Raw genomic sequence first — 27,567 nt, 5'->3', positions numbered from 1 at the left:
GGCAACCCACAACAGTATTCTTGCCTGGAAAATCCCATGGACAGAGAGGCCTGGAAGGCTACAGTCCATCGAGTCACAGAAGAGTCGGACATGATTCAGTGAAAAAACAACAAACTTACTGGGCATTTACCTTTTAAAAATCCTGTCAAACCACTCACACCAAGCTTTCCACTGAGAATCACCTCTATTCTTAAAGTAAATGATACAATAACCATTTGATAGGTTATGCCAGTGTTCACCAAATTAAAACTGCACGTTATAAGTAAATATACAATAAAGAACTCTAGATCTTAGAAAATAAAATCTAAAAACAAAGGTCTAAAGAACAAATATACATTTACTGTTTACTCTTCTTACCAGAAATTCTACAGGAAGTCATGCAAATTTGAGTCAGCTTGTTTCTACAGCAGACAACATGAAAGCATAATACAGTGTATAAGACTCCAGGTAAGTTTTATGGTATATAATTCTCCATGCAAGAATACTGGAGTAGGTAGCATTCCTTTCTCCAGGGGATCTTTCCAACCTAGGGATCAAACCCAGGTCTCCTGCATTGCGGGCAGATTCTCTACTGTGTGAGCAACCAGGGAAGCCCCATATAAGACTAAAACCTTGCAACAATTTTTTCCTAAAACAAATTCATTTCACTTCATTGAAGACATCTGCATTGGCCTTAAAATAAGTATGAATAATCTATCAAAAGAAATTCATTCTCACTAAAGATCAGACATTTTTCCTGCAATTTAGCTAGTTAAGAATTCATAAATTCAAGTATTTATTGGACACAATGTGTATCATATATTCTTATAGGTACAGCAAGAGCAGTAAGCAAAACAAAAATTCCTGCCAAGATGGACCTTATATTTTAGTAGACAGAAAAAGACAAATAAAACGTGCCTTTGCTATGAAGAAAAATGCAAAGCAAGTGAGCCTGCAATGTCAGAAGGGAGAGGGGATTCCACTTTTATTTATTTTTTTTTTTTTTGGAAGTGGAAATATCACCTTTATTGATAAGACAGGGCCACAGTGTGCAGCTCCACGGAACACAAATAATACAGTCCCAAGATGAAACCGCAGCAGACATGCTAATACTCGTCACCCTCATCATCTCCCTCTGCACTGTCGGCTCCAACCTCCTCATAATCCTTCTCAAGGGCAGCCATGTCCTCACGGGCCTCAGAAAACTCTCCTTCCTCCATGCCCTCACCCACGTACCAGTGAACAAAGGCACGCTTGGCATACATCAGGTCAAACTTGTGGTCCAGGCGCGCCCAGGCCTCAGCAACAGCTGTGGTGTTGCTCAGCATGCACACAGCTCGCTGTACTTTGGCCAGGTCTCCGCCAGGTACCACAGTGGGAGGCTGGTAGTTAATGCCAACCTTGAAGCCAGTGGGGCACCAGTCCACAAACTGGATGGTACGCTCGGTCTTGATGGTGGCAATGGCAGCATTGACATCTTTGGGAACCACGTCACCACGGTACAACAGGCAGCAGGCCATGTATTTCCCATGGCGAGGGTCACATTTCACCATCTGGTTGGCTGGCTCAAAGCAAGCATTGGTGATCTCTGCTACAGAAAGCTGTTCATGGTAGGCTTTCTCAGCAGAGATGACAGGGGCGTATGTGGCCAGAGGGAAGTGGATGTGGGGATAGGGCACCAGGTTGGTCTGGAACTCTGTCAGATCCACATTCAGGGCGCCATCAAACCTCAGGGAAGCAGTGATGGAGGACACTATCTGGCTCATGAGGCGGTTAAGATTTGTGTAGGTTGGGCGCTCAATGTTGAGGTTTCTACAGCAGATGTCATAGATGGCCTCATTGTCTACCATGAAGGCACAATCAGAGTGCTCCAGGGTGGTGTGGGTGGTGAGGATGGAGTTGTAGGGCTCAACGACAGCTGTGGAAACCTGGGGGGCTGGGTAAATGGAGAACTCCAGCTTGGACTTCTTGCCATAATCGACAGAGAGGCGTTCCATCAGCAGGGAGGTGAACTCAGAACCAGTTCCCCCACCAAAGCTGTGGAAAACCAAGAAGCCCTGAAGACCCGTGCATTGGTCAGCCAGTTTCCGAACTCGGTCCAAGACGAGGTCAATGATCTCCTTGCCAATGGTGTAGTGACCTCGGGCATAGTTATTGGCGGCATCTTCTTTGCCTGAGATAAGTTGCTCAGGGTGGAAGAGCTGGCGGTAGGTGCCAGTGCGCACCTCATCAATGACTGTGGGTTCCAGGTCTACAAACACTGCCCTGGGCACATGCTTGCCAGCACCCGTCTCACTGAAGAAGGTGTTGAAGGAGTCGTCTCCTCCCCCAATAGTCTTGTCACTTGGCATCTGGCCATCGGGCTGAATGCCGTGTTCCAGGCAGTAGAGCTCCCAGCAGGCATTGCCGATCTGGACACCAGCCTGGCCAACGTGGATGGAGATGCACTCACGCATAACGGAGACTTGTACGGTTCTGCAGGGCTGGAACAGGGGAGGGGACGGCCGCGAAGATCTCCCACTGACAGACTACTAAGGAGTCCGGGGGAGAAGTAGTGGGATTCCACTTTTAAATAAGGCTAGCAGAAAACGCCTCAATGAAAAAAGTGACATTTTATCCTAGACCTATGAGCCAAAAAGACATTTGAGGGAGCACTCTAGGCAGAGGGATTAGCTCCTGCAAAGGTTATGAGGTGGAGCCACGCTTGCAGTGCTCGAGGAACAGCAAGGGGACTAGTGCTACTGGGACAGGCCAGGCAGGGGAATGGAGAGGGTCAGAGAAACGGAGAGGGCCTTGTAGGCCAACAGAGGTATCTGACTTTTATTCAGAGAAAATAAGAGGTTTCAAGCAAGAGTGACAACTTATATTTAAAAGGATCATTCTAGATGCTACCTGGAGGCAGAATGTAAGAGCAGTAAGGGTGAAAAGCAGTGAGATCTGGGAGGAACTTGATGCTACAATCCAGGAGCTAGATAATGGTAGCCTGAGCCAAAACAGCAGCAGGAGAGAGAATATGAATCAGTTTCAAGATATACCTTAAAGTAGAACTCCAAAAGACTTGTCCAAAGATTAGACATGGGATCTTGGGGAAAAAAGTCAAGGCCTTGAGTAACTTAAGAACTCTCAGATAGCTGACTATTCAGACAACAGACCATAAAATCTTCAAAACCATCAAGGAAGAAAAGCAGAGAAATGCCTCTGTAAAGAACTCCTGAATCTACTGCATTTTGACCATTTGAGATAAAAAGTATCTTAAGACTTGTAAACTAAAGAAGACTCAACTCTGCTAATTAAACTCTCATTTTCTGGGCAGGGGCCTGGGAGAAGTAGGTGAAGGGGATTTAGAGGCACAAACTTCCAGTTATAAATTAAGTCAGTCATATACAGCATAAGGGATATAGTCGATAATACTATAATAACTTTTTATGGTGACAGATGGTTACTAGACTCACAGAGGTGATCATTTCATAATGTATTTAAACGTCCAATCACTACATTATACACCTGAAACACATACTGTACCAACTAAACGTCAAGTAGGGAAAAAAACCTCATCTTCTGGGTAACTGGTCTCAAACTGGAACTTTTTACTCATCTTTCATAACCTACCCAACTCATCAGAGCCCCGCAGAAACAAAGTTCTACTCTCTGTACTACTAATATTTGTTCTTCCCTCTATTGTTGCATTTATCAAACGAAAAGCAGATGCCATTTGGCAACCTAAACTTGAGGCGATTCAAATTAATGTTAGTTCTCTTCCCTTACTGACTACAGTCCTGGTGAATTGATAAAGAGGTATCATTAAATTCTACACAAATTAGGATCCAAAATATCTGTAAACAAGCTAAAAATAGCAACATGCTTCTTACTGATTAAAAAAAAAAAAGTTTTGTAGTCACTCCCTTGGTTATTCCCACTTCTCTACTTCCTCATTTAAGGAGGGAACTTGAGAATCAAGTTCCAGTACACAAATCAATAATCAGTTCTATAAAAAGAAATTATGACCTTGTTGGTGGGAAAATATCTTAACATTTCAGAACCAGCAGGACATACATGGCCTGCCACTCAGAAAGGAAAGGAAAGCAATTAACTAGCAATCACACCCGCTTCTGAGGACAGCGCCAGTTCTTTTCTTGAGTCCTGTGGGCTGTTTCCACTCAAATGAAAAGGGAGTGGTTTTTAAATTTGTATGTTCTCTGGTGATTAGAAGCAGTTGTCCTTTTCTGGTAATTCCTACCTCTACAAATAACTGTAATACCAAAATTGCATTAAATTATTTTCATGCCACACTTGAAAATATTTACTTTTCAACTTTGGACTTCATTGTTCCTCTAAAGATTAGCAATTCTCTAGCTGAATCTCTTTGCCCAAACACGTTAAATATTTTTCCTTCCAGAAATAAAATTTAAATGGAGATAACAGCACTATGGCCAATTTTCACTTAAAAAAAAAAATTATTTGAATACCAGCAAAAACATTAACATCCTAAAACATCATTCTAGTATTGGACATAAGCTTATTTTTTTCAGTGACTCTTTTAAAGATTAAGTTAAATAGCTCTATTAAATTGATTCTATTCATTCTCTTCCATTTCCAGGCAAAGGTATCATGACTATACTCTCCATGGGCTTTATGTTTAAAGACTTCAGTTTATGTACAAGACTCCCAAGCCTCTTTATTACAAAATTTAAGCACCTTCTTTTTCTAAAAAACTGTAGTACTTTCCTATATGGAATAGGTAAATATTTCAAATTCAGCTGCATTCCCATAAAATTAAATATTAATATTTGTTTTCTTCTTTCCTTCCATCTTTATTTCTTTAATCTCAAAAGGCTAAATAATTTTTCTGGAGAACAATTTAAGTCCTAATCATTTTACTTTAGTTTATCACTATATATACATTAACCCAAGAACCACTGAATTACTTCATTAATAAAGAAATGTATTTGAGAGTCTGAACTTCAATTGTAATAAAGCAAACTCAGAAGTAAAAATCCAAAAGGGCACCTGAATTCACCCTGTCAACACCACTTTGAAATGTTTTCTGAGCTATATCAGGACAGTTAGAACGACTATAACAGCTGCAAGTTCCCTGAGGTTGCAAAATAGATACTTGGGAAAAGGTTATTTGAATCACCTTTCAAAATAACCTACAGCACAGGAGCAGCATGCAAAGCAAAAACTTCCAGGCTATTGTTAGCATTATTTAAAATATATGTTTCAGAGCTTAGCAGTTTATGGGTCAGCTTAACTCTTTCATTTCCCCATTCTGTCTAACCTATTGAGCATATTTAAAGGTCCTCTTCAAGTATCCACCACTAGAAGCGGGGAAGGAAGCTCTCTATGTACAGGATATGGAATAAAAACATTCCAAATTACATCTTGTCAGCATAAGTTTTGTTTGAGCCCCAGAAACTTTTCTGCTGTTAGGGCATTTTGGTCCAAGTTTCCCCTAAGTCAGTTACACTTCACTTCCTCTCCTAAACTTCTTATAAATCACATTATACTTCTCAGCCATCTCTCTGTGCACTGAGTATAGTACAAGATAAACAGACAAGAACCCAAATCATTCAATTTGGATCTGCTGGTGGCCTTTTAAAACATACTGTCTATCCACTAATTGCCCAATAATGACTTGATGTTTATTTTCATAAAATGCAACGTTCAAAAATCTTCAGAAACCATACAGTGAAGGCAGCTGTTTCACATTACATGTAAATGTGAAGTAAAAAGGGTGAAATACCTCTATAATGCCAAGGGATTATTATTCTTTGCTCACCAGCTTAGTTCAACATGGATTCACCTTCCCTCTCTTCTCACTTAAAGAATGCAAAATTTCATCTTTCATGTCCTCTTCCTCCAAATGCTCACTGAAGTGAGAGAGAATACACCAGTTCGGAATGATACTAAAACGCAGTCATCTACTCTTACAACAAAAGCATTTGTGGGGCTCTGTGTGCATACCATATTAATCAGGATCCTAGAGAATACATGTGGGTGAAAAATATTTGATGGTGGGTATTACAATTTCATTATTAATGCTACATACTTTGAAGACACAAAATAAGCATGAGTAGAATGGAGTGGGATTAAGACTTAGGAAAGATAAAACTTTTATGACAAGACTGGCAGAAATAGTGACAGGCCATGGTAGCACGACTTGAGAAAGGAACTAAGTCTTGGGTTAAATAACTCTCAGGAGGCCTTGACCATGCTGAGAATTTCACACCGATTCAAACGCAATAAAAGCTCTCAGGGATTTTAAAAGCAGAGTAATAGTAACTCTTTGCTCACTGAGAGAAAACAAATATTGCCGTATTGGTGGGCATCTCCTGATCTACTAAGCGGCTCCGTAATTACCAGCAAGCTTCACAAAAATAGCCTCTCAGCTTACTAAAATCTACCTGACAGTTGAATTCTTTTCTTAGTAAACAGATACAAATTTAACTAAATTCTACTTGTGGATGATCTCTAAATGAATATCTCATCTCACTAGAAAAACAGTTCAGAGTTAAGGCTATGGCTTAAATTTGATGTGCTCTTCATCCAGAAAGATCTAAATTATTTGAATGATTTAAACCAATTACCAAGAGGAAACCCGTTTGTAACCACATGTGTGGAATGAAGAATGCCACTAGAATCTATTGTTTTTCCATCATATCCTTCTCAATTTGCTGACAAATCCTGCTGATGACTCATATCCTTCTGCACTAACCAACCAGTCACTCTGTTCCCTCATGATAGGCTTTCACTGATAATGGAAAGAAGGAAACTCACCAATTTTCTATTAAAAACAGTAAATATCAGTATGTGTATATAAATCCAATCTACAAAGACTACGGTGGTACAACACAGTGAATGTTTTCAGTGAAAGACTGCAAAAAAAGTTACGCTCAAATCTCAAAACTTAAAGACAACTGGAAGAAAGCAGCCTTGACTGTGAATTTGAATTCTCGTCAAACAATACATTAGTTAAGAGCCAACATTTTTGACCACTGCAGAAATAAAAATATAAAGTAATTTATCTGATCTGCTAAAGCAAATATATCATGTGTGCATTTTATGCCAAAAGAATTAACATTTTCTGAGAAGAATGAAATTTCAACCCAGAAATACTATGAAGAAAATTAAATACACTAATTTTCTAAAAGGTAAAGACTGTTCTAATGGTCAAAATATTTTTTCAAAACAGGCTCAACTAGCAAGGAAAGGGTCACAGAAAAGCTTAATCTTAAAATTCTCTACAGTTTAAAAAGGAATGTTATGTAATGTAAATTTATATTTAAATGATGAAATTTAGTTTCTATGCCACTTAAAATGGAGTGGATGCTGTGTTACAGAATCTACGGGTAAAAAATCAGCGCAGGCAAGCAAAACGTATCTGTATTCAAGTCACATAAAGCTGTTGCTATAATCTGTCAACCCCTCAGCCATTTTTTTGGCAGAGAGTTTATGCACTGTAAATCTACACTGACTAAACAAACAGGGCAGGAAAAACCACCTCAGCGTGTGCAAGAGATGGGCTCCATCCTCACACAGGCTCCAGGAGCCCCAGAGGGGAACGACTGGCAGTGGACAGAGCCTGCGGTGCTGTGCAGCTTCTCCTGTGAAGGCGTCATAGAGACAGTTTCTGGTTTAGCTTAAACCTCTACTACTCCAAGGAGGGAGAGATTCCTGATACAGTATCCACTTGAGCCTTGTATCAAGCAGTCCTGTAAGGCTTCAAGCCGAGGTCAAAGGAACCAGAGAACGTGTTTCAGTCAATAAAATGAAGGCTAACCAGAGAAAGCAAGCAGACACCTCTATATATATACACTAGTTCTGAAACTGAAAATGGATAATATTTCAAAGTAACAGATTCAAATCACCATTTCCCAAGTAATTTTAGTTGGTGGCATCTGTTTATTTAACAAACCCAAGATACAAAATTACCTGAACTGTAACATCAAGGACTCTTGCTTTATAAACTTAAGAGAATAATCATTAGTTTCTACATAATCCAACTAGTATCTTGAGAAAAATCTCAAACAACATGCCCCAAAGAGCAAAAAAAGTAACTGAAGTATCCTTAATTTAAAAAAAAAAAAAAAAAGAACTAAATACTAAATTTCAAGCAAAGAAAAAGGTAATTTCCTTAAAGTCTACTAATTCCTACACAACTCATGTAAATGACTAGAGTTAACTGAGGAGGGTGGGGGGAGAGTTAGAAAGAGACTTAAGTACTTTAAGCCCCAAGGGGAAAAATTTTTTTTAATCCACTGCCGCCATCTATTTACTGATACTCTTTAGGATTCAACAATTGATCTCTAAACCAATTTTCTCATCTACAAAACTGGAAGGCTGCCATTACTTACTCCCAGGGTTATTATGAATTTAAAATGATATCATTTGTGTTTCAGCACAAAGAAGATTCTTGAGACGATTATGTTGAAACCTAAAGCATGCTGGACTTCACAAGTATTCCAAGACTTCAAAATCTCAAGCCACCACCCTAATTCAATAAACATAACTAAGTCTGGTATGTCAGAACTACCGGTCCTGATTTCCAGTTGCTTAAAATTTTTAAAGATCACTAACTTCTCTAAGTAGCAGAGCTGAAGCGACAGCACTTGAAGAAATCAACCTAACTTGGGCTTTCCTCTAAAGTTTCACTCAAGAGCAACAGCTAAAAATGTATATATTGTTCCTCTGCATCTTATTTGTAAATGCTTTTTCCAGAGGCTTCACTGGTTACCAATCCCATATTCCGACAACAACAAAAGTACAGTCAAACCCTCTAAAATAAATCTCCATTAAATTTCAACTTTGTGTCTCAAAACTATAAAGTGTTCTGGAACTACTTCATATAGAAATACTGTCTTTAAAGACAAAGTGAATAAAAATAAATCTTTTTCCTTGTTCATACAAGGGTCTTTTCAAGTAAAACATAAATATGAAGCTTTCAGATTTTTTTAAAAGTATGTGCAAAAGCATTCAAACATTTACTCTTCCCTAGTGCCACCAAAGTTCAATGATGTTGTAAATGGTTTCTGTCTATAAATTTGGTTCGCTCAAATTAAATATTAGTTGCCTGACTCATTGAGGGAGTGGTTTGACTTTTGCTGTTCTGAGTCAGAATATACCCGGTTCAGCAGTTCTAAACAATTTTTCATTTGTAAGGTGGTCTACAATGCTAGCAGCCTTTTCCAGCTACTAAATATAACAAACTGTTACCTCAGTAGTAAAGTCTTAGTGATTATAACACTTTGAATCTGTAGTCCAATTTATAAATAATGAAGTATTTTCATATATATTTTCTTCACAATCTCACAGTCTCCTGAAGTAAATATATCACAAAGCTGAAGAGAGATTTTTACAAAAGACAACTTCTGTGACTCTTAGACCCAATTAATACACTCTTCTTCTTTCCCCAAAAATAAAAAACACAAAAGTCTATTGGGTTTCTTTAATCAGACTTTTCTCTCCCAGACATATCCCAGGTGCCTCATAAAAACTCTGTCTCAAAGCACACACCCTAAGGCCCCAAGTGAGTTCCAAGGCAGAATCTCCACCCACATAAAAGCCTATCCTAACTTAGGCCCCAGAGAGCCTCAAGTCAGCATGTCCTTAAAGATCTACTCGCCTCCAGCCAGTCAGTCTTGTGCATTAACCTCAACACCTCTTACCTGTACAAGCTGCTAGGTCACTGTGTGGACGAGAAACTTCAAAGACAGACAACCTAGCGTGAGGGAAATTAATGGTATAGTGGAGAAATCAAAGACTTTGGAGTCAGACTGACCTGGGTTTTTAATCTAGCTCCCATTCTTTTACGTTCTGACCTGGGACAAGTTAATTAACCTCTTTGAGTCTCCATACTGCCTCATTTCATCACTGTAAGTCAATGAGGGCTCATCACTGTACCCCTAAAGTCTGGCAAATAGAAACCATATGTGTCAAATGAATGCAAATGAGAACACCTACCACCTTTTAATAGTAGCTGTGAGAACTAAACAAGAGTATAAAAAGCACCTGGTACACAGTAGGCACTTAATACTAATTAATCCAGTCACCCACCGAATGATAACAATACTACTCACTGTTTCTCAAAGTAGAGAGCATGCTAATGATCAAGAAAATGACACTGTAAGAAATTTATAATTTCTGACTTCTAATTACACACGAATGCTTTTGCTTGTAGTTCTATCACATTTAATACCAAAAGGACCACACTACTCTTTGCATGAACTGAAAAGACTTCCAACTTCTAAGAGACTTCTCATCATTTCAGTATAAAATCCGTATAAGGCACTCTTCATCAAGAACCCCTTCTTCCTTCTACAACACAAGAATCTGGAAAAGCCCATGGCAATGATTAATCCATTCACAATACAACATGAAACTACTTTTAAAATGAATACCAGCAAGCAACTTTTCATCATCTTCACCAACACAATGATTATGCTGGCAAGTGATGATGAAGCCTTAATTTCCTTTTGCATGTGGAATAAGGCATAATAACTTCACTGACTTCCTGTCTGAACGACTCTGTAACACAGAGCAAGGCAGCCAGTAACTACCAAATTTAATCCAGCAGCAGCTACAACTTGGTGACTCCACACAGAAAACCATTTGCTGAATGCATACAATGATGCTAGAACTGCTATTTTATACCTTTGAAAAATTCTAGAAAATAATAAACTACCCTATGATTGAGCTTCATCATCAACATGCTACACCATTACTATTTCTTAAAAGCTTCTCTCCAGAAGGGTAGCAAAGAGCTAAAATCTAAAACACATTTCTTATATATTTACCTAACAATAAAACACCTCTCACCTGAAAAACTAGCAGTACTTTACAAGTGTCTATCTGAACATTCAAAAGGCAAGAGTCTAGGATCCCAGGCAATACTCAAACTTGTTTTAGTTAGCTTTCAGAACCCAGACTAGGGTGGGATGCCAACCAATCATGTGCTCGACAAATTTGGAAATTGATGTCCATGTTCTGAAATATTGGGGGGGGGGGTGGCGGGGGGAGGCACAGGGCCAGAAAATGATTGCCACTGGAATAGACTTCTGTACCCTTTGCTCATACTTGAACCCAAGGACCCAGGAACAAGATGCTCCTGGAAAGAACTCCTTAACCCAGGACACCCAGGTTCACTACGGCCCTAGAAAACGATCAAGGATGGCCCCCAAGGATGCCTGCTCACAGACTGGACAATCACAGGCAGACACTTCCACGCTCCCTCATCCGCCTGCCCTTCACCTTCTCCCCAGCTCGCTCTCACGCTGCTCTCACGTTGTCCCGCCCATCACTCTACCCCTAGCACGCAAACTCTCCCTCCCCCACTTACTCACGCTCCCCATTTACCCCACTCTCCCACGCACAAGCATTCTCCCCTCACTCACTCGTTCCCACATGGCTCCCAGCTCCCTCTCCCCTACACTCACCTCCCACCCTCCTGACACTGTACCCGCTACCGCCCCCAACTCACACTTCCCCTCACTCTCCTCTGCAAGCGAGCGCGCGCGCGCACACACATACACATAGCCCCCCAACTCCCCCATCTGCACTTTCTCCCCCGCCACGCTCTCCCCACATGCACACTCAGCCCTGTTCCCCAACTCACTCTCGCCTTCACGCACGCACATTCCCCCCCCACACACACTCCACATTCTTGCACACAGCACTCGCTCCTCTCCCCTCCCACACGCGCGATCCCCCCCACCCCCACCCTCGCTCTCCACGCTTCCCGGCCGCGCTCCCCCCGCCCCCGGCCCCGGCCCGGCCCTCCTTCCGGGGACGTGTCTCGGGCCTGCACTAATGGCTGCGGCGCCTCCCGCCCTCCCCTGCCCCGAGGCCCCCGGGAGGCGGCGCGGGGGGCCGCCCGGGAGCCGCGCAACTCACGCTGGCGAGCTGGGGACTGGGCATTGAAGTCTGGCGGCGGCGGGAGCGAGGAGGCGCCTCTCTCCTCAGTCACCTCGGCGGCGGCGGCGGCGGCGGTAGCGGTGGCGGCGACGACTCCCCCCCAGCCTCGGCGCGCGACACCCGGCCCGGCCCGGCGGCGGCGACGGCGCGTGTCCACGAGTCCGTCTTGCTGCTGCTGCTGCTGCTACGGCCGCCGCTGCGTCTCCGGCTGCTGCCGCTGTCCTCGCTGCCGCCGCTGCCCTGTGGCCTCGCCTCGCGCCGTGACCGGCCGCCGCTGCCGCTCCAGCCGCTACCGGACGGACGACGGTTACAGCCCCGGCCGATCGCGCCGCCGCCACCACCACCGCTGCGCGCGCAGCCGGAACCAGCTCTCGCCGCCGCCCCTCAGGGGGCGCTGCGGGGCGCGGCGCGCGCGCCCGCCGGCCCGCCTTCCGCGCCCGCTGACTGGCTGGCGGGCTGGCTCGAGGCGGTGGGGCCCGCCCACCTGCCCCGCGGGGCGCTGACCCACTGCCCTGGGTGCCTCCCCCGCTCCTCCTCGTGGTTCGTTCCGATCAGCACTTCTGGCTGCGGAAGGCGCGTCCATGTGACAGGGAAGGCGGGGGGGTGCAGAACCTGACCGGGGGAGTCATTAGCCCACGCCGTGGCCCGCCCATCCGCACCTGGGCTGAGCAAGGGCCGGAGGCCGCAGGGTGACCCTCAAGGTCGAAGGGTGTTTTCCCGCGACAGGGCCCTGAGGCCTGAGGCCAGACCCTGATGGGACGAGGCGGAGACCGAGCCCTTTGCTCGGGGATTTCCAACCCAGAAGTGAGAACCGGGGCAGCTCAGTTCTTGGCTGCCCTTTCTCGAGGCCCCAAATAAATGGCGTGTGTGTCTGCAATTGCTCAGGATATTTTTGCGTGCCCCTACCCTCGCTCCCCGCCCGCGACACATACACGCGCGCGCGCAAACCTAGGAATCCGAGGAGATCAAAATTCAAACTTCCGGGAGATAGCATCTTGGGCAAGTTACTTCCTATCTTCGTATTTTCAACTATTAAATAAAAATGATTATCAGCTACCTCGTGGGGCTCTTTTCATTACGTATGAAAAATGCGTGATAAAGAGAAGACCCTGAATTTAAAGACACGGATTATTCTAGAGCTCTCAGTATTCTCTCTTGCATTTAGAAGGGGGGCAGAAATTCTTTGTCGGACCATGAATTAGGAGTTTTGGTTTGAAAGATGTGGTCACCAGTGACTTGGGAGATTGGTCTGGGCCATTGCCAGATGGCAGCAGGAAAGCAGCACTGGAGGCTTACCCTTGAGAGCTGGGGAAAAGGGGCAAGGGGCTCTGTCTTCCTCCTTCACCCTGGGAAGCCTCATCTTCTCAGAATTGTCATTCAGATGCTAACTAGTGGCCTACTCTTTGCAACCCCATGAACTGCAATATGCCAGGCTTCCCCATCCTTCACCATCTCCCTGAGTCTGCTCAAACTCATGTCCATTGAGTCAGTGATGCCCTCCAATTATCTCATCCTCTGTGGTCCCCTTCTCTTTTTGTCTTCAGTCTTTCCTAGCATCAGGGTCTTTTACAATGAGTCCCCTCTTCACATCAGGTGGCCAAAGTATTGGAGCTTCAGCTTCACCACCTGTCCTTCCAATGAATATTCAGGGTTGATTTCCTTTAGGATTGGCTGGTTTGATCACCTTGCAGTCAAAGGGACTCTCAAGACTCTTCTCCAGCACCGTAATTTGAAAGCATTCTTTGGTGCTCAGCCTTCTTTATGGTCCAATTCTCACATCTGTACTGGAAAAACAATACCATTGACTATATGGACTTTTGTTGGCAAAGTGATGTCTCTGCTTTTTAAAATGCTGTGCCGGTTTGTCATAGCTTTTCTTCTAAAGAGCAAGCATCTTTTAATTTTGTGGCTACAGTCACTGTCCTCAGTGATTTTGGAGACCAAGAAAATGTCACTGTTTTTCACTTTTTTCCCCATCTATTTGCCATGAAGTGATGGGACTGGATGCCATGATCTTAGTTTTTGGAATGTTGAGTTTTAAGCCAGCTTTTTCACTGTCCTCTTTCACCCTCATCAAGAGGCTCTTTAGTTCCTCTTTGCTTTCTGCCATTAGAGTGGTATCATCTGCATATCTGAGGTTGTTGATATTTCTCCCATAAGAAGCAAGTGTTAGTCACTCAGTCATGTCCAGCTCTTTGTGACCCCATGGTCTGTAGCCCACCAGGCTCCTCTGTCCATAGGATTTCCCAGGCAAGAATACTGGAGTGGGTTGCTATTTCCTTCTCCAGGGGAACTTCCCAACCCAGGGATTGAACCTGTGTCTCCCACATTGCAGGCAGACTCTTTACCACTGAGCAACTAGGGAAGCCCATATTTCTCCTGGAAATCTTGATTCCAGCTTGTGAGTCAGTCAGACACCTATCTAGAAGGTACTCCTGCCCCTTGGGCTGCCTCTCCCCAACCTCCTCACCCCAACACACATATTCACTTGGCCCTGTGGGGAGAAGCAATGGTCAGTACACCTTCCCCACAAGGTCAGCCTGGGGCTTTGCTCTTGACAAGAAGGCATTCATTACAGTTTAGCAGTAAAAGGAAAGGTTTTATGACTCAGCCACCTCACCACAGCACAGATCCCAGGATGTTCACTACCAGTAGGTAGCCCAGGAAAAGTGAAACAGAAGTCACTCAGTCGTGTCTGACTCTTTGCGACCCGACCTCACTGGACTGTAGCCTACCAGGCTCCTCCATCCATAGGATTTTCCAGGCAAAAATACCGGAGTGGGTTGCCATTTCCTTCTCCAGGGGATCTTCCCGACCCAGGTATCAAACCCAGGTCTCCTGGGTTTTAGTCTGAGCGACCAGGGAAGGAGGAGATAGGTATTCCAGGGCAAAGCCGGCTGGTGGGCTGTGTGGGAGTTGAGACGCCTTGAAGCAAGAGGGGCTGCAGATCAGAATCCAGGCCCTTTGGGTGAAGAACACAGGCTCAGCTCTCACATTCTACTTGGCTCCAGCAGACAGCATTTTCTACTTCCTCAAAGCACAGGTTTGAAACAGAGAACTACCTGCTCTGCAAAACTTTTGTTGAGTCTCCTGGTTATTGATTCTTCTGCTGAAGTCCCAAAACACCTTATGCAATCCCCTATCATAGCCTGTATCACGTGTATTATAAATGCCTAGTTTCATGTTCTCCCATATTTAGACTGTGTTACTTGAGGCAGTGTAGCAGACTGTTGAGTAAACGAATGACTCTTCCCCCTGTCTAGCTCTCAGTCCAGCCCTAAAATGTCAGTTAATAATGTAATAACAACATAAAGATATTAATAGCCATCATAACAGGTACTATTTATTAAGCATCTACTCTATTCTGAACCTGCACAAGGTGTTTTAAAATATATTATCAAGTTTACTCTTCAAAATAACCCTGTGAGGAAGTGGAAAGGAATTCCTCATTTTCAAAGGAATTGGACGGAATTCCCTGGCAGTACAGTGGTTAGGACTCCACGCTTTCACTACCAAGGGCTTCAATCCCCGGTCAGATTGAACAAAGGTCCTGCAAGGTACGTGGCGCAGCCAAATAATAAAAAGAGACTGGAGGCTCAGAGAGACAAAGTGACAGAAGCAGGATTCAGCCCTTGTCTGCTTCTGAAGCCTACACAAGCATGAGGTTAGCCTCCGACTCCAGTCAATAACGTGTGTGTCAAATTAAGCCGGAATCCCTTCTAAGATGTTGGCGACACCCTCCTCTGGGAGCAAAAGGCCTGAGACCAGGGCACCACCAACTCCCCACACTCCCAGGACAGCAGGGAAATGCTGTCCTTATGCATGAATGACCTTATGCAAACGGTTTCCCAAGGAAAGTTGCACACGTCAAACAGATCACGAACTGGGCTGCAGGCCCCTTATTACGGTGTGAACCACCCTTGGCAGTGAGTTTTACACATAATAAGTGCTCTGAGTTCATCCAGCACCTTTGCTCAAGCATTCCAAGTGCCATTAGCTTATTAATCCTTCCAGCGCCCCTGTGAGGCAAATTTGGCGGTCTTCTCAAATGATTTTATGAAGCATTAGCTCCTTGAGAGCAGGAGCTGTGTGGGCCTGCCACACACGGGGGTTAGAGAAAGAAATAACGGTAGTGTGGCGAAGAAACCAAGACCCTTAGGGAAGTGGTTTTACATAGAAGTGGGTGCACGACGCAGGTGCCTGGTTCCCACTGTGAGACCCTAGACTGTTTCATCAGGCATCCTTGCATTGCCATTTTATTGCTTTGTAACTTTGGGAAGTTACTTCACCTAGTCTCAATTTCTCCATCTGTAAAATGGAAAAGGAAACAGTACTTACCTCATGACATAGTTTTGAGCTTTACAGGACTAGTGTATATAATTCAGGTAACACCATACTGGACACATAGTAAGTGTTCAATAAACGTTAGATATTATTACAATCGTTAGAGTGGTACATGGAACTGTGGGATGAGTAAAGGGCATGAACTTTGCTACTACTGACTCTATAGAGTTTATTTCAAAACTGCAGGCTCTGCAGTTTTGTGATCTTGGACAGATGACTTAACTTCAGGAATGAACCTCTGTCCTCATCTGTGAAATGGGATAGCTCTGAAATGACGATCTTGAAAGTGCTCTGTAAACTGCCAAGCACTACAGAGACATTAACTGTAGTTTTATACTATTACTCTACAGGAATCCCAGCTCAGCCCCACAAATTCCCAACTTCTAAAGTTGCTTCCCTGGTGGTCCAGTGGTTAAGACCCCACCTTCCAATGCAGGGGGTGCAGGTGCTAAGATCTCACATGCCTCCTGGACAAAACCCCAAAACATAAAACAGAATCAGTATTGTAACAAATTCAATAAAGACTTTTAAAGTGATCCATATCAAAAAAAACAAAAAACCACAAAACTTAAAGTTGCCTGTTGTATAATAGGGCATTGATGATCATATCTATCTCAGGGGGTTGCTGTGAAAATAAATCCTTAAAGGCTTCCCTGATAGTTCAGCTGGTAAAGAATCTGCCTCCAATGTGGGAGACCTGGGTTTGATCCCTGAGTTGGGAAGATCCCCTGGAGAAGGAATAGCTACCCACTCCAGTATTCTGGCCTGGAGAATTCCATGGACTGTATGGCTTTCAGTCTTTAAAGACATATTTAAAGTACCCAGCATGGTAGGAGGTAGTCCATACATGTTTCTTCCCTATCCCCTAATGGATGCTGCCTTTCAAAATCTTCAAGTTAAGAAAGCTGCAGGGTTTGGTAGGAAATCTAGGGAATCAACGGAGCTGGGATTATTCTTGACTCTGCCACTGTGTGACTTTGGGCAGGTTACCTAACCTCTCTGCCTAGCTATCAGGAGATAAAGTATGCCTACACTGCGAAGTTTTAGGGAGAAAAGACAGAGCCGGGGCTTGCCTAATAATACATGCGAGCTACTGACAAATGCACAGACAGGCCGGTGGACTTCTCTATGGAAAGGACCCAATGGGAAGCAACGACCAATTCCCCAACCCGAAACCAAACGGGGTCACGAGCTGCAAAATGAGCGGTCCGGGCTCCAGAAAATTCAGCTGAGCTTGGGAGGTCCCTGCCCAGCACTGCTTAGCGCGTCTGGACCCTGCCAGTGGACCGGTCAGGAGAAGGCCAAGAGAGGACTCAACCCTCTCCAAAGTGATAACGGGGGAGGGGGAGGCAGGAGGAGGAAAGAATGTACTGATTCACCGCCCCACCCATCCCCTGCCTCTAATCTCTCTTCCGGAATTTTACAGCCCTCTTTACAGGGGCGGAGGCCCAGGGGGCAGGGCCCGGGTTACTGCGGGCTGCGGGCACCTACTCCCCCGCCCCTGCCCTTGTCAATCAGCTTCTGCGGGAAGCCTCGGCGAGTAGCGCAGACCCTGGCGGTCCGCCCTCGGACTGCAGTCGGCCTTCGGGAGCTCCTAACCGAAGAGCCTCGGCGCGTGCTGCTAGGGGGAGCCGGGTGTGGAGGGAGAGAAGCTGTGAATTCCGGGAGACGTCCAGGCTGGCTCCCGGGATGGGTTCGCGGGTCAGAAATTCCCTCCCGCGGTGCAGGTAGGAGCGGGAAAGCTGCCGCTGAATCAAGGCTGGGCCTGGGTGCTCTGCAAGGGCCCAGCCTCCTTCTGGATCCGGCCCATCAGCTGTCAGGATCCCCCTCTCAACCGCCGTCAGGTGTTACTGGATTTCAGTCAGAAATCCAGAAAGAAAAGGACTTCAGGAACTGGCAGCGAGGAAGAGGGGAAAGTTTAGAAACATGGCTCAACCTCCTTACTTTATCTTAGTATAGATGGGGCAACTGAGGCCCCGGGAAAGTGGTGCTGAGAGTCAGGGGAGGACTCCGAGCCAGCACTTTAAGTTTGGCGCTGCCCTGACTGCTCGATTCAGTTCACAGCGTTCCCTGATAACCTTGAGTTTCCCTGTTGGGCAGTTGGAAAATACCAAAGAATTTATTAAGAAGTGGAAAAGTGCTGTTGGAAGTAGTGTAGCAAATTTCCCTACACAGCGAACGCAGTGATTGGGAAGTAATGATGCGCACAGCTAACACTTACTGAGACTTACTCTGTGCGAGGCACCATTGTAGTAAGCTCTTATGGGCTTCCCTGGTGGCTCAGAGGGTAAAGCGTCTGCCTGCACCACGGAAGACCCGGGTTAGATCCCTGGGTCTGGAAGATCCCCTGGAGAAGGAAATGGCAACCCACTCCAGTACTCTTACCTGGAAAATCCTATGGACGGAGGAGCCTGGTAGACTACAGTCCATGGGGTTGCAACAGAGTCGGACACAACTGAGTGACTTCACTTTATAGGTATTGCGTCCTCAATCGCTAAGTCGTCTCCGACTCTTTGCGAGCCCACCAGGCACCTCCATGGGATTTCTCAGGCAAGAATACTGGAGTGGGTTTGCCTACTCTAGGGGATCTTCCCCACCCAGGGATCCAACCGGGGTCTCCTGCGGCATCTGCATTGGCAGGCGGATTCTTTACCACTGAGCCACCGGGGAAGGCTTATAGGTATTAGGAGTTCAATTTCACAACAGTACTAGAAGGTGGAAATTGTTATCCAAGGTGAATAACAGAGAGGCCACTTGACCAAAGTCACACCCAGAGGGATTTGAACCGAAGAGTATCTGTCCTGAGCCCCATACCCTCAACACCATCTACACCTCTGCACCATCTGCTTCTCAAATGATATCAAATGTGGTTATGATCTACCTCCATGAGGGATGTTGGTTTAACGGTGTAAACTCTTTTCTTATGGCAACTTCTTTCAGAGTGACTTAGATTGTCTGTGAAAGTGAAAGTCGCTCAGTCGTGTCCTACTCTTTGTGACCCCATGGACTATACAGTCCATGGAATTCTCCAGGCCAGAATACTGGAGTGGGTAGCCTTTCCCTTCTCCAGGAGATCTTTCCAACCCAGGGATTGAATCCGGGTCTCCCACATTGCAGGCGGATTCTTTACCAGCTGAGCCACAAGGGAAGCCCAAGAATACTGAAGTGGGTAGCCTATCCTTTCTCCAGGGAATCTTCCCAATCGAGGAATTGAACCGGGGTCTCCTGCACTGCAGCTGTATTCTTTATCAACTGAGCTATCAGGGAAGCCTGTGTATAAATGTTTAATATATGCTCTCTGACCATATATTAAGTCTCTGACACACTAAGACTTCAAAGTACCAGGTTAAATGGGGCAATCAAGGTCACATATGGAGAAGGAAATGGCAACCCACTCCAGTATTCTTGCCTGGGGAATTCCATGGGCAGAGGAGCCTGGCTAGCTACAGTTCATGGGGTTGCAACAGTGGGACACGACTTAGTGACTAAACCACCACAGCCCCCAAAGTCACATTGTGAAACAGAGGACTCCTTCCTCGATGGTGCAGGTCTTGGTTCCGTCAGGTGCCATGGCCAGAATCTTGACTTTTTGCCCTCACAGTGGCTTTCTGCCCTGCTTCCATCAACATATCACCTACTGTGTCCTCAACTTGCGTACATATAAACTACACAATTGAAGGTTTCTTCTTGGCTGAAAGCCAAAACTATAGCTTATCTTTTATTACAATGCAAATATCACAAGAGGGGAAAACTGGGTCTTACCAGCCATTTGCATGTATTAAATAATGAGACTGGGATTATCAGCCCCTCCCTAAACATCAATTTTGGTAGGAGAGAGAAAGAGCAGAAGGGCTACAAACTTACCAGAGCTAATGTTGGAAAGAACTTCAGAAGTCATCTAGTGTAGCCTCTCATAGGCCCAGATAAAGAAAACGAGTTTCCCAGGCCATTTAAAGATATTGAGGGCCTGAGGAGGGTTGTTGTTTAGTCGGTAGGTCGTTTCAGACTCTTTGTTACCCCATGGTCTGGGAGCCCATTGGGCTCCTCTATCCATGAAATTTCCCAGGTAAGAATACTGGAGTGGGTTGCCAGGGAATCTTCCCGACCCAGGGATTGGGACTGAACCCAAGTCTCCTGCATTGTAGGCAGATTCTTTACCACTGAGCCACCAGAGGGCCTGAGGAGGGTGGGAAGACCCACTGTGGGGAAGGGAACAGGACAAACAAAAGAACTGAAGATTAGATTAGCCTCAGTGTCAGAAGCCTTTCCTTTCTAGCTTTGTTCTAACTCCCAGCCCCAGCCTTAAAAATTATATGCACCTTTTATAATATGTAAATTCTACTTTAAGGCTGCTAAGGGAATTGCCTGGCAGTCCAGTGGTTAGGAGGCAGTGCATTCATGGCCAGGGCCCGGGTTCAATCTCTGATCAGGGAACTAAGATCCTAAAAGCTTAGTGGTATGGTCAATAATAATAATAAGGCTGTTAAAAAATAATATATGCTTCTTATAAAAAAATTTTTAATTATAGAGATGAATGCTTAATAAAGTAAAAGTCCCCTGTAATCATACCTAAAGAAAGAAAACCATTAACAGTTTGTATTATATTGTTCTTCCCTATCTTTCTCTGTACATTCATATTTTTTGATGTATTCCTATATGCACGCACATGTGTGCATGTTTAATAGAAATGGGATTGTTTCTCTTAGCAATATGCCTTGGACACTTTCCCATGTCAGTTGCATTTAGATCTACATTATTCTTTTAAAGGCTGCCTATGTAGTATGGCTAAACTATAATTTAACAGGTTCCTTAATGATAGATACTTGGATTGTTTCCATTTTTTTGCTAACACAAGCAGTACTGGAATGGACATTTCTGCACATACATCTTGGATTCCTTTTAGAGGAATTCTGTAGGATAAATTCCCAGAGAAACTGTTCCTTTTAAAGCACCATGCTGCATAGATTATCACTTTCATCTTATTCCAAATACCCTAAGATAAAAGGCTGACCCTGATGTAAATTACACAAAGTGCTTAGGCTATAGTACACTTTTAAAAAATATTTATTTAAAATATTTATTTCCTGGAATAGGAAATGGCAACCCACTCCAGTGTTCTTGCCTGGAAAATTCCATGGACAGAGGAGCCTGGCGGGCTACAATCCATGTGGTCACAGAATCAGACACAGATGAGCATGCAAACACATACCCACCATTTATTTACTTGGCTGCACTGGGTCTTTAGTTGCATCATGCAAACTCTTAGTTGTGGCATGTGGGATCTAGTTCCTTGACCAGGGATCGAACTGGCCCCCCTGCATTGGGAGGATCAGGTCTTAACCCCTGGACCATCAGGGAAGTCCCAACTAATGTGTTATTTTCATGATTATTATTACAATTATTTCATGATATCATTAGTCTGGTAGGTAGAAGTTCATTTCTTCAGTCAACAATTAGTAATGAGCTTCTACCAGTGATGAGCCAGAGGATCCAATAGCAAACTGATGTACACCCTGCCCCCAAGAAACCAACGGTCTAGTTGTCCATGAATGTATCACCCAGGGAGTACAATAGTGTAGGATAAATGCTACAAAAGTGGTAACTGCAGGAGAGATAAGGGAGAATATAAGAGAGACAATAACCAACCTGAAGAAGGGCAGGCAAGAGAGGGGAGAGGAAAAAGAAGAAACAGGTTCAATTATCAAAAAGGGAAGTAATGAGCACTCCAGCCACTAGAAGTAACTAAGCAGAGCCCGACACCATCTCCAAGAACTACTGGTAGAAACAGTAAACCAAACCAGTGGTTTCTCAAATGTCTATGCGAAGACTGGTGCTTGTGGATGGAGACAGCAGAAAAGTAAGGATAAAAAGGTAAATTTCAAAAACAAAAAAGGTACATTTCATATGCGAAATTTATTCAGTTTAAGGAACAGGCTTTCATTCTGACAGTATACTCTTCCTACCTTTTTTGGTATTAAAATATCCTTCCCTGGACTGCAACGGAACTGGCACCTTTGCTGTGCATCTGTGGTGCTACAGGGTGGACCCTTGTGATGCGCACACAGCAGCCGGTGTTAAGACCAAGGGGCTCCTTAGAGTACCAGCTCGGACTAGCAGTTGTCTCAGATTCCCAGAACCCTGCTCCTGTGAAAGGCTGAATTTAAGATGAGGGAATTTATGATGTATATTTGTGTAAATATATACACAAATGCAGAGTAATTTATAAATTGGGAATTTTGGGGAAAGATATTAAAGTTCAGTTGCTAAAAAAAATAAAATAAAATAAAATATCCTTCCTTTCATGAAGTAGTGGTTGTAGTAAATGATAGTTGTTTTTCTTTAATGTTGTTGTTTGGCCAAACTAAAAGCTAGCAACCACATCTGGATCCCCTTCCCCACTTTTTAAACTTCTGGGACCTCTGAGCCAGGTGACTTCTAAGGCTCTTTCCATCATTGTGTTTACAAGATCTCTGCTCAACAATGATCATGACCTGAAGCTAAGTTAAGTTTGCACTCTGTGAGCCAAAGCCCATTGCAACAGACCCAAGGTTAAAAAATAATAATAATAAGTACGTCAGTAAGTAAAAGGGGGGAAAAAAAACAATTTGGTAACCTCTTAAACAATTATTTTTTGGTTCCCAAACCACATCAGAGTACCTCAAGTTTCCATGTAGACTTGCTCTCTTGCTCCCAGGAAATGCAGCACTGAAGAAGAGAAACCACAGAAATAACAGATAGAAGTGATATGGGAAAAATCAATTTGGTGCAGTTTTCACAAACCTTTAAAATAGAGCGATTTAAGTGATGATGGGGTTTTATGACCAGCAGTGGCAGAGCCTCTAATGGCACTGCTGGTGTTTTTTGGCATTTCTCTGTGCAGGTGGGGAGGGGATTTTTTTTTTCCTCTCCCTTTCCACTTAGAAGCAAATGGAAGCAATGAAAAGCAAAAGTCTCCTGTAAGGTCCCATTAAGAGAAACAAATGAAATGCGGCTCCCCTATAACCAGAAATCATAAAATCCTCAGACAAGCACCGGGCATGACTTCCCTGCAGGAACTGAGTATTCACCAGCACACCTGGCTCTGCTGTTACCATGGCAACTCCTCACCTTTACATTCCTTGACTTGGGGGGTTGAGACTGGTTCAGGGCACATTGGAGTTTTTCATGTTTCTCCTTGACTTCTGGAAAAAGGAAAGGGGAGGAGAGGGAAAGGATTCTAAATCAGCTGACCTCCTGCCTTGGCTGTTTGCTTTTCGGCTTGTGTAACTAGGCCTCACTGCTGAGGGGAGCCTGCAGTGGGTTGAGAGCGTGGGAATGGCTCTGCCAGAGCCCAAAAGACCTAGGTTCAAATCTCAGCTCCTCAACTGAATCCATTTATTCATTCCAACAAACCCTCCTCTGGGCCAGGCACTAGCAGTGCAGAGAGATGACTGAATAGCCAGAATTGGCCCTCAGAGAGCTGACAGTCCAGAGGGAAAGTTGGGTCAGCAGATGACCACAAGCCAGCGTGACAAGTGACTTCACCAAGGCAGGTGTCGATTCTATCCCTGCCCAGAGAGGTGACCTTGTAGGGAGGGGAGAAACAAGCTCACACTGCATTGACAAGGACTCTTGGAAACCCTCTAGCAAGAGTTCCTTCTTCTTGGGCCCAAAGAACTCAGCATGAGGGCCCGAAATTAAGGGTGACAAGAGTTGAGATTTGCACTGTGGATCTCAGACATGTCAACTCACTTATCTGAGCCTCAGTTTCACCATCTATAAACCAAAGCTAATATTAACTGCCCTACTCCTGCTGACAAAAATTACATTAATTACTATAGAATGATGATTCAAAGAACAGACAGAACCGGATCCAAAGCCTGTTGCTCCAGTGCCCAACTGTGACGTAATTCTGGACTTTAAACCCTCTGAGTCTCACTTCCCTCACATGTAAAAGAATCATCCTATGAATCTAGACTCTGAAATACAGAGTGAAGTAAGTCAAAAAGAGAAAAATATTGTATATTAACACATATATATGGAATCTAGAAAAATGGTGCCAATGAACTTACTTGCAGGGCAGGAATCGAGACGCAGACATAGAGAACGGACCTGTGAACACAGTGGGGGAGGAGAACACGGGACAAATTGAGAGAGTAGCACAGACATAGATATACACTGCTGCTGCTGCTGCTGCTGCTGAGTCCCATCAGTCGTGTTCGACTCTGTGCGACCCCAGAGATGGCAGCCCACCAGGCTCCCCCATCCCTGGGATTCTCCAGGCAAGAACACTGGAGTGGGGTGCCACTGCCTTCTCTGACACTACCATGTGTAAAACAGCTAATTAGTGGGAAGTTGCTGTATAACACAGGGAGCTCAGCTGGGTGCTTTGCGATGACCTAGAGGGATGGGATGGGGTGGGTTTCAGGGAGGCTCAAGAGGGAGGGGACGTATTTATACTTCTAGCTGATTCACGTTGTTGTATAGCAGAAACCAACACAACATAGAAAAGCAATTATCCTCCTATTAAAAAAAAAAAAGAATGTATAATGATAATCATACAACACACAGTGATGTGAGAATTAGATGGGATGAGACAGGTGAACCATATAGCACCCCCAGACAAAACGTGCTAGTTACTTATTACAGAATCCCCTGATCTAGTGCCTGATGTGTCCCTAAGTCAGATATTACTGTTGTCATTATTATGTGGCACTCAGTAGAAACTCCGTAGACGTTACTTTCCCAGCCTCTCTGGACCCTGTCCTCTGACCACTCCACCTTTGCATCGCCTCTATCTTTCACATGTGTTGGCTGTTTCTCTCCCAAGCTAAGGAGAGGGCAGTTTAAGCTGCATCCCTCCCCAGCAACCCCTTCTTCACCTTGGCCTGAGCCTCTCTCCTGGGCTGAATGAAGGTGGAAAGGGCCTGGGCTGAGCCCCAAGGGCTCCTCTGGAGACCGAGGTGGGGGAAAAGGCAGGGAGTGCGTCAGTCCTGATGCAATCGCAGGCTCATGGCTTGGCCCACTTCCTCCTCTTTGGGTGTTTACCGGAGCCTGGATTCCACAGGAACCCTTGGAACAGAGCACTGACGAGGGCAGGCAGCACACAAAACTGTGTCTTCTTGGGGGACAGTTTAGACAAAAAAGCGATACCGCGTGTGGGCCTCAGGGGCCCTGGGCTCAGGGACACAAGAAAGAGATACCAGGTGTCGAGTCCAGAGGAGGGGCCAGGCTGGAGGAGGGGGACTGACCGCAGGCTGCTGCCTGGCCACTTCCAGACCAGCTAGGAGAGGCCCAGTGAATAGGCCCTTTATTCCTGGGCTTAGACGCTCGGGGGAGGGAGCTCTGGAAGGGTGTCTCAGGTGACAAGGAGCCTCAGAAGAAGCTGAGAGGATCCTGTCCCTTCCTTCCCAGTAGAAACCCGAGCCGGAGAGAAGCTTGTTTCCAGGCATTTGCTGAGAGCTTCATCGCGGAGGCCCCTGGCCAAGCCCACCACCTTGTGGGTCACCTAGCCACAACCTCAGAAGTGCGGAGTCACACGGGGTAGAGAACACAGGTTTTTGGCAGTCATGTCGCAGAACTTCCAGTTACTGGCTGGGTGCCCCAGGCAAGTGACTTCACCTCCCTAACTCTCAACTTCCTTGTGTCAAACAGAATCATCAGAGTAATAGACTTGAGACATAAAGCCCCTAGGCCCTTAGAACAGAGTCTGGTGAGGGCGAAAGCGCTCACTACCTGTTGCATATTGTTATTTTTATTAAGACACAGCAGGAGGCAGAGAGGCAATGGAGCCCAAAATCAGCTGTTTGCTTCCAGGTCCAGGCACTGAAATTCTTTCCTGCTTAGAGAGCCTTCCCCTTTTTTTTTCTTTTCCTCTCCCCTGCCCTCTTCTCCCTCCCTCTCTCTCTGTGCCCCTGAAGCTGAGGCCTAATTGTCCTTCTTTCAGTATCTAATGACTGTTTCCCAGTTATCAGGAAAGCATCCGACCGCCCCTCCCCCAGAACTGTGAAACCGAGTAAGCAAAGCTTGCTTAAACTCCTGAGTCATTCAGCAAAACCGGCCCGAGATAATCAGTGGATCAAGGAAACTAGATGCAGAATGGGGGAAACCCAGCAAAACCCAGCCTCAAAACCAGGGCCTCCTCTCAGGGCAACTTCCCTCTGCTGGCCCCTAGGAGGGGCTTTCATTCAGGCTCCATAAACAAGACAGCACGGGGCATCTGAGACCTTTCCATTCCCTTCTGCTCTCAGAATAAGACATGAGCTACACCTGGGTCTCTAGCCTGCCGCCAGGCCTTCCCATGAAATCTTGTTTTACACAAACTCTGTGGGACAAACTCTCTTCCTTGCTGCCACGCCCCAGTCCCAGGGAGAGTTGACACCCTGCCTCCCATCCTCCCTGCCCGATCATTTCTCAGCCCCTGCACCTTGCCTTCAGCCCAACCACTCCACGGCCATCACAGTCATCAGTGGCTTCTTAGTTGCCAAATCCCAAACTCTGTCTCCAGGCCATTCCTTCTTGCCCTCTGCAAACATTCAAACACTCTGACGACCCCCTTCTTTAAACTCTCCCTCCTGGGGCTTCTGTCAGACCACAGCCCCCTGGTTCTCCTCCCCCTGAGACCAGCACTCTGGGTACTGGCTGCTCTCCCTGTCCTCATGACTCTGCTCTTAGCTGTCTTCCCTTCCTTATCTTCAAGCCCCTTCCCAGGTTTAATCTGTTCCCAGGTCTTTAACTTCCACCTCTTCGCTGGTCACTTCCCTGGTGGCTCAGATGGTAAAGAATCTGCCGCAATGTAGAAGACCAGGGTTCGATCCGTGGGTCAGGAAGATACCCTGGAGAAGGAAATGGCAACCCACTCCAGTATTCTTGCCTGGAAAAGTCCATGGACAGAGAAGCCTGGCAGGCTACAGTCCATGGGGTCCCAAAGAGTCGGACACGACTGAGCAACTAACACCTTCCCAGATCATATCTCCAGCCTAGATCTTCTACCAAATGCCACCAAGCAGCTCTATTTGCATGACCCCAGGCACAGCAGGCTCAACACACCCTAAACCCAACTCTTTACTTCCTCCCTAACCTGCTCCTCCTCCTGGGTTCCCCATCTTGACGAATGACACCACCTTTTACCCTTTACCCAAGCCAGAGGCTCAAACATTGTCTTTGCCATCTTCCTGCCCTGCCCACAAATCACCATACCCTTAGCATCTCATCGATGGCCTCCTTTCTCCTCCATTCCCATTGTTTCTGCTCCACTTCAGGTCTTCATCATGACCTGCAGCCTAGATTATTACACGTCTCGCAAGTAGGCTCTCAGTCTTAATTTCTTCCCCCTTTGTACTGGATTTGTCTGGG

At 45.3% G+C, this 27,567-nt stretch overlaps 2 protein-coding genes and 1 long non-coding RNA gene across 3 annotated transcripts in view; all 3 read right to left on the bottom strand.

The window, feature by feature from the left end:
- Positions 1–12,260, bottom strand: part of PTP4A2 (protein tyrosine phosphatase type IVA, member 2) — a 28,271-nt gene extending 16,011 nt beyond the window's left edge. Inside the window, exon 1 of the mRNA XM_027517519.1 lies at positions 11,869–12,260. The gene's annotated coding sequence lies outside the window, so the exon portion shown is untranslated. The remainder of the gene's footprint in view (positions 1–11,868) is intronic.
- Positions 972–2,539, bottom strand: LOC113877410 (tubulin alpha-1C chain-like). The gene has a single exon (XM_027517493.1). It carries the CDS (start codon positions 2,433–2,435, stop codon positions 1,086–1,088), a length of 1,350 nt encoding a protein of 449 aa, XP_027373294.1. The 5' UTR covers positions 2,436–2,539; the 3' UTR covers positions 972–1,085.
- Positions 12,261–21,572: 9,312 nt separating the features above from the next.
- Positions 21,573–24,325, bottom strand: LOC113877435. The gene is made up of 3 exons (XR_003506742.1): positions 24,285–24,325; positions 23,341–23,414; positions 21,573–22,938 (listed from the first exon to the last, which is right to left on the bottom strand). It is a non-coding gene; the product is annotated as an uncharacterized LOC113877435 (long non-coding RNA).
- Positions 24,326–27,567: the final 3,242 nt, after the last annotated feature.

This window comes from Bos indicus x Bos taurus, chromosome 2 (assembly GCF_003369695.1).
Source record: "Bos indicus x Bos taurus breed Angus x Brahman F1 hybrid chromosome 2, Bos_hybrid_MaternalHap_v2.0, whole genome shotgun sequence".
Classification (NCBI taxonomy): Eukaryota; Metazoa; Chordata; class Mammalia; order Artiodactyla; family Bovidae; genus Bos; species Bos indicus x Bos taurus.
The sequence above is the reverse complement of the archived record's forward strand: the minus strand, read 5'-3'. Positions and strand labels throughout refer to the sequence as shown.